The sequence below is a fragment of the Hyalella azteca genome, unplaced genomic scaffold (genome assembly GCF_000764305.2).
Source record: "Hyalella azteca isolate HAZT.00-mixed unplaced genomic scaffold, Hazt_2.0.2 contig12391, whole genome shotgun sequence".
NCBI classification, from domain to species: domain Eukaryota; kingdom Metazoa; phylum Arthropoda; class Malacostraca; order Amphipoda; family Hyalellidae; genus Hyalella; species Hyalella azteca.
Genome location: NW_025942351.1, coordinates 20308 through 29607, shown reverse-complemented (window position 1 = coordinate 29607; position 9300 = coordinate 20308). Strand labels below are relative to the sequence as shown.

The following is a 9300-nucleotide window of genomic DNA, read 5'->3' as shown; positions in this document are numbered from 1 at the left end:
ATTCAAACCAAGTATTAAATTAAAAATGCGGATTTATTGTTTTGTACGAATACTTTTTTCACCCTCAAAAGTGAACATGTTGCATTGTTTTTTGTTGCATTGAGATTTAATTTCTTTTGATAGTATTTTTTGAATACTATGCGTCTCTATACATAATTTAAATCACTTTTCCTGTTAAGTTTGTGTACTTACATACGAAATACGATTTTTCAAGTGTACGAATATTTATTTCCCCCCACTGTAAGTGCACTTATTTTTTATTTAATAAGGTGAGCTATACCTTGGAATATAATTGCTATATTGAATATCGTAATTATTCAGAGCGTTATTTTAGAGTAATCACGGTTTAACCTTTTGCGTTTCTTCTCCCAGTATAATCATCAAACCTTCAAGTCTCGGCCCAATGAGCTGACCTGGACTCTATTCTTTTTCGGTTGAATAACGTCCCCGGAAATAAATACCTGTGCGTTGAGAACTAAAATAAATCTGCTTCAACGTAATTTGTCATTAATTGTTCAATCCTTAAAGACTTATTTCGATAAATTTCTAGAAGAGGGTTTCCTCTGGAATAGGGAGAAAATTCCTTCAATTTTTTGGATGCTACACGAATGATGTTGCACGTGATAAAAAAATGATCGAACAATGAAATGATTAATAATGACTTACGTAGTAAATTAACTCGGAAAATTTACAATGAACGTCAAGTATTTATGTCTGGAGACGGGTTGTTATTCGTTAGGTAGTTTGAAGTAAAATGTAATCCTAGTTTTACAAGCACCAAAAAACTTGTGAATAAAAAACAAAAAATTAATAAAAAGCAAGAACTTGACAAAACTTTATTAAATTCACTAATTTGTTGCCTCTTTGTAACTTAAAAAATAAAATTTCAATGACTGAATTCAATCGGGTCGATTCTCTGGTACATGACTGAAGCTTTATGCTATTATTTTCCTATTTATGCTGCATCTTTATGCTTCCATTTCGCAATTTATGCCAGATCTTTGGTTTTATTTTCTTCATTATGCTACAGCTCTGTGCTCCTTTTTCATTAGTTATGCTAGAACTTCATGTTTTTATTTTCTTATTGATGCTAGAGCTTCGTTTTTACATGAAAAATCGCCTCTTTGACGTATTTAAAGCGAGTCATGTGTCTACGAATTTAGTGTCTATCCGCAGATAACGGAGGCCATGGCATCAGAACGGCAGGCTGTGTTGGCAAGAAAACCAGTTGTGATGAGTAAGGTTTTATTCACATTGTATTCCGTCAAAGAACAGACCGGCATGTAGAAGTGGTCACAGTTGTTAACTAAATAGGAATAGCTGCGTGCATCAGTTTTAGCTGCTCAAGTTAAGGATAAATCAAGAAAGAAAGAAATACAGATAAAAATAACGCTGATAGTTCTTAAGATAAGTCTTATTGGAACAATGTGAAGTAATTAATATATAAAAAGAATAGCTACGCATGTGTGAAGAACCTGGAAGTTTAAAAGCGGCTGAGAATAGCCGCGACGCTCAGTGCAGGTCATAAAGTGACCTACCCGCTTTGTGGTTCAACCCTGAAAGACCGCAAGTCTTTCTTATATAAATAAGTCTACAAACATTCGCAAGCGCATTGAGAGAATAGGAAACAGTCTATGAGCAAACGTACTAAGCTTAATGTGACAATCGTACGAAACTTTGACATGAAATTATAGCAGGGTTTTAAGACGTAGAAGAAAGACACAAAACTACAGTCAAAGAAACGAAGCGAGTTTCTTAGTGAAAGTAAAGTTACAGGTTGAGCGCGTCTGATTATGAAATAAATTCATACTGCAGAGAAATCATCAACCTTTCATCAGTTGAATAGTAAATCAAACTAGCCATTCAAGACATGGAAAATAAATTATAATCAGAGTTGAACTGATGATTGCCTTCAACAATTTTTATCATTCTCCTACTGCTCAATAATGATAGTGTGACATTTGATCGCAGATGTTACAAGAAACAAATGCATTGAATAACTGTTTATACAGTCTTCGATCACATTACTAATAATAACGTTGCACATCACTGCTGGTTTATTAACAAAAAATTATACTTCAGTCACGTAGACCTCAAGGATTGGTATCTGAAAACTACGATTTTTGATTCTACAATACGCGACGAAAATCGGTCAACGGTAATGAAAACTTTTTATTTTACAGCGAGTCTCTCTTCATCAAATCTTAGCATCAAGGGTCGAGGTCAGACTCTTTAAAGGGGATATAATATAGCTTTCTTGAGCATACATTAAATTTGATGAAATGAATAGAGTTGCCAGGCTAAATGAGACATAGCAATAGCAACAAATTGACACACGAAACATAACTTTACGTAAACATTATCGGGACTCACACTCACCCAACCTCCGACAATCCAAATACAACGTCACATCGATACGAATATACATTCGAATAATATACAGTTGAATTTTGATATTCAAATCTTGATAGCCAGTAATTGGCCAATATTTCTTGTACAATCGCTGAAAAATTAAAACAATTAGAGCAATAAACTATTAAATCAACTCATAAAATGAATGGGTCATATTTTACAAATAGTGAAAAACTTTCTTGCCCAAAGCCCGAGCAGAGAGTGATCGTAGCACTGATACGCGTTTTTTTCGGGTCAAACTGGGTCAGGCTGACTCACACACAGGTAAAATGTGCATCGCTATTTGGACGAAATCTCAATCATTTCTCTGAGTGTAGAAAACCGATAATTGCGTCAAAAACAAATATTTCTAAAAATCTCGATGGTTTCTCTACCTAATTGCAAACACCAAAAAAATGTTAGACCAGAATCTTTCATTTTTACAACAATAATTCCCTTTGAAGATGAATCAGTTAGCAACGACGTGTGCAAAACTTGAACATTTTTCTCGCATGAACGATTGCTTTCGTCGTTAACAAGTTTTTGCCTAACAAAATCTTCACTATAGATTCGGATTACGAACAATTTCGATTCAATTGAATTTTATGTTCAAACTCTGAAGCGCTGTTGGTGACTGCGAGGTAAGCGACCGCTGCAATCGCAATGCAAATTCTATTCCGTCAACGCCATTTTTCAGTGAAGCAAAGCATTAGGAATCTTCGTATTCATGTTGTCATAGAACTCGTCTGTTTGGAAGACTGTCATTTGGCACACGTCCCGTATACGAGTAACATTCATACGGCCGCATCTCAACATTGGCAACATTCATACGGCTGTACGTCAACATTGGCGACATTTATACGGCTGCACGTCATCATTGGTAACATTTATACGGCTACACCACCACAAAATGAGCAACATTTATACATCTCAACATGAGTAACATTATAATATTTTGAAATAGGTGGCCACTTCGACATATTTATGCCCTTGCTGGGAATGCGTTATGCCCTTGTTGGGAATGCGTTATGCCCTTGCTGGGAATGCGTTATACCCTTGCTGGGAATGCGTTATGCCCTTGCTGGGAATGCGTTATGCCCTTGCTGGGAATGCGTTATACCCTTGCTGGGAATGCGTTATGCCCTTGCTAGGAATGCGTCATGCCCTTGCTGGGAGTGCATGACACTGATTGCATCACAGCTCAGGAATATCTAAAACACGAATTTTCTTTCATGAACTAATAAAGGAAATCTCTCTTCACATTAACACTTTTATTATAGGCTAATTCTTAATTCACAAAGTAACTAGACAATAATTTTAATATTAGTCAATTATTATATAAACGGGGATTCAGAATAAGTTTCACTGGTTTATAGCCATCCTTTAGCCACGTACACTATAAATGTTCAGTAAACGTGGTCATATTTATATCATAAATAACATGGTTTTCAATCATAAAATCATAAGCATTTCTCGGTAGAAGTCATATCTTATTAACCTCAGGGAGGGACAACAAATAAATAATATATTTAAAATGATGTTCATCTTGAAATCCAGTACGAAATGAAGGTTGTATATATAAAATAATGATTTTATTTTGCCTAATTTGCGTGGCTATAGAGAAGAATCAGTTAGGTTTTAAAATATGAGAGCTATCAAGCTGCAACTCTTTACAAACGTAGAACGTATCCGAAAAAATTATGTAGAAAACATTTATGTAATTCGGAGTTTTCGCTTAGCAATACCTGAAGCAAGGTACAAAATTTCATTATAACAGACCTGTCTAAATCATTGTAATTTCTTAACTTGATGGGTAAAAAATATGACGTTTATTTTCCAGTAGAAGCAATGATTTAAAAAAGACAAAACTCCCTGTATAAGAGAACAGAGGGCTTGTTAAAAGGCTTTCACCAGCTACACTCATCTTACATTAAGGGGAATATTACACACAGATAATTGCACTCTACATATAAGTTAAAAATTTAACCCCCAAGTTGATGTGAATCAACCTTAAAGCCGAAATATATTCTCTTAAAAATTTATAAAGCAATAACTACTCTGATATATCACCTACACGAACATCAATAGATCCAATTATACTTTAATATAATCTATATTTAATATTAAAATTTATTGACGCGAGGAAACAGGCCTTCAGAGATGCAATAAGTGGTTACTCAAGTCTCGAGTTTGTGAGCATTGAAATTACAGGAAAATAAATATTTTAGAGAATAATAAAGAGAGAATGCATGTATGACAGAAGTGGAAGCGATACGCCAAGCGAAAGACGAAACTGAACCGAACCACTTGAAAAACGAACCCGGGTTCAGCGGTCTAACCCTGCCCAACGGTTCAAATTAAGCGGCTTTGGAAGTACGGAGAATAAATTCTAGCCGTGGCAACAAGAAATATTTGGAAGAGAATAGGTACACCTTCGTACCTATTCTCTTAATTTCTCCCAGGTTCGAGTTCATAAATTTGTCGGCTATAAATAGCAAAACCTAGTGTTAGAATCCATAATTTTTTAACTTCTGTATGAATTATGTCCGCTGTACGTAACGTAATAGAACATAGTAATAATAATAGTTAAACGTACTAATTCAGGCATTTAAACATGCACAAATTATCCTGGACTGCCCGCCCTGTTGATGCGGTCCACAGGCATTATCTCTAACCAGTAACTGTGGTCTGTGGTCTTGACTACAGACCAAATGCCACCACAACAGACATTACAAATGCAACTTTAACAGCAATCGGTCATTAATATTGAATACTCATTATTCTAGAAAAATCAGAAATAAAGAAATGGCAAATAAGTAAAATAAACAGTGATTTAAACTGCAAATAAATGCAATTCGAAACGAACAGATGAAAAAAGCTGTTCAGTAAATTCAATTGTCTGTAATTAATTTGGTTACGTTACTCAAACACTCATTGATTTCACAAGCGATTCAAGCTAAGAGGTACTTAACTTGACGATTTCAAATTTAAGTTTTGGAGCGAAAAATTAAAGTACCTTTTCGGGCGAGAAGAAGTGACAAATTTCTCTTTTTATTAAAAATACGAATGTCCGCGAAGCAAAATTTCGAAACAGAAAACGATTTACGCGTCTAAGGGAAATCCACCGCCACATCACACAAGTTTATAGCATTAATTAACATATACAATTTCGAAATGCCGCAACATACCGGAATTGAAAGAAAATACGATAATTTATACGCTTATTTATGAAATAAATAAACATGTACTAGCAGTCTAGCATGCAGTTCAACATTCATTTTTGCCCACAGCTGCCATAGAATAATAAATAGTTGCAAAATACAATATGTGCTGCATTTCTCTACGTTTAAAATCGATTTATTTATATCAAATAATAACTTTTTTAATTCCAGACCCAACATCAATCACCTAACCTTACTTTGCAAACTCAACTGTGCTTCATATCACTGCACTGTCATCGCAAAAAAAAAATAATAATAATAATGAAAATTTTCTCATGAAAATTAATGCACAAAGAAGATAATTTTTCTTATTCACATGAAGAAGCAATGTTTTTGAAGCAAAAAACATGAAAAAATTCAAAGATAGAAAAAGCAAAAAAAAAAAAAAAGGAGATCGCCTACAATTCAAGGCAACACAGAAATATCATCGTGCAAATCTAAGACAGTTCTTCACAAATAACGATATTATCACGACAAGTTTTCAGCAGACGTGCTTTGGGACACACTTTAATCCGGCTAGCGGCAAGAGGTCATATATACGTGGGTCTTTTTCGCTTTTAAATGCATCCAACTCGCGACACTCAGTTGATAACTTTTATTTAAATTTGACTGTATATGAAACTTAATGCCAATTAATACGCGGGTGACGTGCGAAAAAATTTATGGAGCCAAGAAACCATCATGAGGATTGTGCTCAAAATTCGAGATATTGAGGCAGAATAAGTTTATTAACCGCGTACAGTTAATTGAGCTGAAACGTGAGTTGCAACATACGAATCAGGCCAGAAAAACAGCATAGAAATTTTCATTTGGAAAAAGTTGATATTACGGTATTTTTAGGTATAGAAGAAATACTTTGTTTGAAACGAGCTGCAAATAATTTAGAGTCAAAACTTTCGCTGTATACAAAATATGATACGTACGAAAACTCTAGAATTAACCAGCAGCTATAAATACAAGTAAGAGCTATGGGAAGATAAATAAATTAATTGCAGGTTATTTTGAAGAAGAAATAAAAAGAAAAAACAAGGACAATGTCCCGATTAAATGGAACGTCGCAAATTCGGCCTTGACAAGCAAGCCTCATCGAGACGTTTACTCGACGATCAAGAGAGACACGACAACGGGAAAAGTCAGTAAGATTTAACGAAGCAGGCGAGCGATACAAAAGTAAAGAAAGAATACGTTATAAAGTTGGTGTGTTTAATTAAAGGCGGCGGTCGGCAGGCACGTAAGGCTTGCCGCCATACTTGGCCCACTCCTTCTCAAACTCGTGATCCAAAATCTCGGCGCCGCGTTTGCGGGTGAGGCCTGTTTCTTCGATGCTCAGCTCACACATCTGCATGTCGTCCCGACCTGCGGGGGGTGAGAAGGCGTTAGTGGGGCGTGAGTGGCATGGGGCGTGGTGAGTAGTGAGTGGTGTGGCGATTAATGAGTGGTGTGGTGAGTAGTGAGTGGCATGTAGCGTGGCATGTAGCGTGGCGTGTAGCGTAGCGAGTAATGAGTGGTGTAACGAGTAGTCAGTGGCGTGTGGAGTGACTTGGCGGGTAACATGACGCGTGATGAGTAATGAGTGGCGTGTAGCGTGGCGAGTAATGAGTGGTGTAACAAATACCTAGTGAGTGGCGTGTGGAGTGACTTAGCGGGTAACATGACGCGTGACGGGTAAAATGTGGCGTGGCAAGTCATCTGTAACGTGGCATTTCTGTATTAATGTGGCAAAGGAGAGTAATTCACGCTATATAATATAGAGCCCGAAAAAACGTGCCCAATAATCAAACGTAATACTAGCGTATCATCGATGATGGCGGTAGAAGTGAGGGCAGCAAAACCTCTTAAATAATATTACAGTAATACTTTACTATTAAATAATATTATTACGAGAAGACTAAAATAATTTAGTACAGGTCGCAGGACTCACCAGCCAGCAGGAGGATAGGATGCTTGTCGGGATGAAGTTCCATCTGACGAGCGATCCAGTCGCCGTCAAAGTGCGCGTACCACCTGCAACCAACGCAGCCAGTGAGTTGTTTTCCGGCCAGTTATTTTTGTGTAAGTACTTTTCGTATAAGTCATTTTCATACGAGTAATTATCATACAAGTAATTTTCGTAAAAGTAATTTTCATAAAAGTAATTTTCGTAAAAGTAATTTTCGTAAAAGTAATTCTCGTACAAGTACTTTCCATACAAGTTATTTTGGTATAAGTAATTTTCGTGTAAGTTATTTTAGTAGAAGTAGTTTTTGTGCAAGTTATTTTCGTAAGTACAGCACTGGCCTTTACGACCATTCATCAGCCAAACTGGGTAAAGATAACCCGTACAAGGGTGAAAATTATATCGATCGCTTTTTTAACATTTTTTTGGCTCCCTCATTTCCCTCAGCGCATTGCTGGAACACACACACACTAACCTCAGGTAGAGCCAACAAATAGGAAGTATTTCCATGTCAACTCTAGTTCGAAATGAAGTATAAATAATGAAGTATAAACAGTGAAGTATAAACAATTAGGTATGAACAGTGAAGTATAAATAACGAATTATAAATAATGAAGTATATAATTATTGAAGTATAAACAACGAAATAAGAACAATGAAGTATAAATAGTAGAGAGAATATAGCGTTTGTCCCAGTACACACCAGCCCTTCTGCTGGCTGGAGGCGCCAGGGTCGTCGGTGGGGCGCACGAAGGGGATGCGGAAGTAGCGACTCTTGCCCTGAGCACCTCCCGCCTGCGCTGCTGCTGCCGCGCGGGACGAGGGTGTTGATGCTGGGGGGCATGGCAGGGGTTAGAGTTACGGGAGGGGTTAGGGTGAGGGTCATGCCAGGGGTTAGGGTGAGGCTTGTGAGGCTATGAGGCGTGTGTTTAGGCGCTAGTGTGGTGAGCTAAGGCGCTAGTGTGATGAGCTAAGGCGCTAGTGCGGTGAGTTAAGGCGCTAGTGTGATGAGCTAAGGTGCTAGTGTGATGAGCTAAGGCGCTAGTGTGATGAGCTAAGGCGCTAGTGTGATGAGCTAAGGCGCTAGTGTGATGAGCTAAGGCGCTAGTGTGGTGAGTTAAGGCGCTAGTGTGGTGAGCTAAGGCGCTAAAATAAGGCGATAAGGCGCTTGCGTGACGCAATGATGTCAGCCAACAAGAGATTTCGGGCTATGGTTATCGCTGATATATTCTTCATCAGAGTGATCTCCACTCAAAATGAAACAAAAAACAAACAAATCTCTACTGGGCTATCATACCTATATATTTCGGGCCACTATTCCATTGTATTATTAGGTTTAAGAATGCCATCAATAGCTTTAGTGAAGCGTGATGGGCGTCGCAGGGTTCAAGCAATAGCTTCCACTGAGCAGACGCTGGACGCATGCAACACTGATATAACAATACTATTAACCTCTATAACATTACGTGCATTTATTTTCTAAACGTACATAAAGAAACTAATGGCAAATTAATGTTTGAACGTCTTCTCGACTACAGAAATGGTTTAACCAACGCAAAGGTTGGAAATTTACTTTACATAACAAGCATCGCTTTCAAATAACATCAGAATTGCTTTGTGAATTATATATAAAACAAAAATGTAAATAATTTCACACATTATTGACAAACCAAGTAATAATAGATTTATTTTAAAACATAGTAAAAAATAATATTGACTTTACTTGACGTCACGAAACCCGCGAATATATGA

The 9300-nt window shown here is 37.0% G+C and overlaps 1 protein-coding gene across 1 annotated transcript in view; it reads right to left on the bottom strand.

The window, feature by feature from the left end:
* Nucleotides 1–6199: 6199 nt before the first annotated feature.
* Nucleotides 6200–9300, bottom strand: part of LOC108679616 (unconventional myosin-VI) — a 21762-nt gene continuing 18661 nt past the window's right edge. The window contains exons 19-21 of the mRNA XM_018168274.2: nucleotides 8252–8381; nucleotides 7534–7616; nucleotides 6200–6968 (exon numbers count right to left, since the gene is read on the bottom strand). Of these exons, the coding sequence (XP_018023763.1) occupies nucleotides 6820–6968; nucleotides 7534–7616; nucleotides 8252–8381 (362 nt within the window). The 3' untranslated portion in view covers nucleotides 6200–6819. The remainder of the gene's footprint in view (nucleotides 6969–7533; nucleotides 7617–8251; nucleotides 8382–9300) is intronic.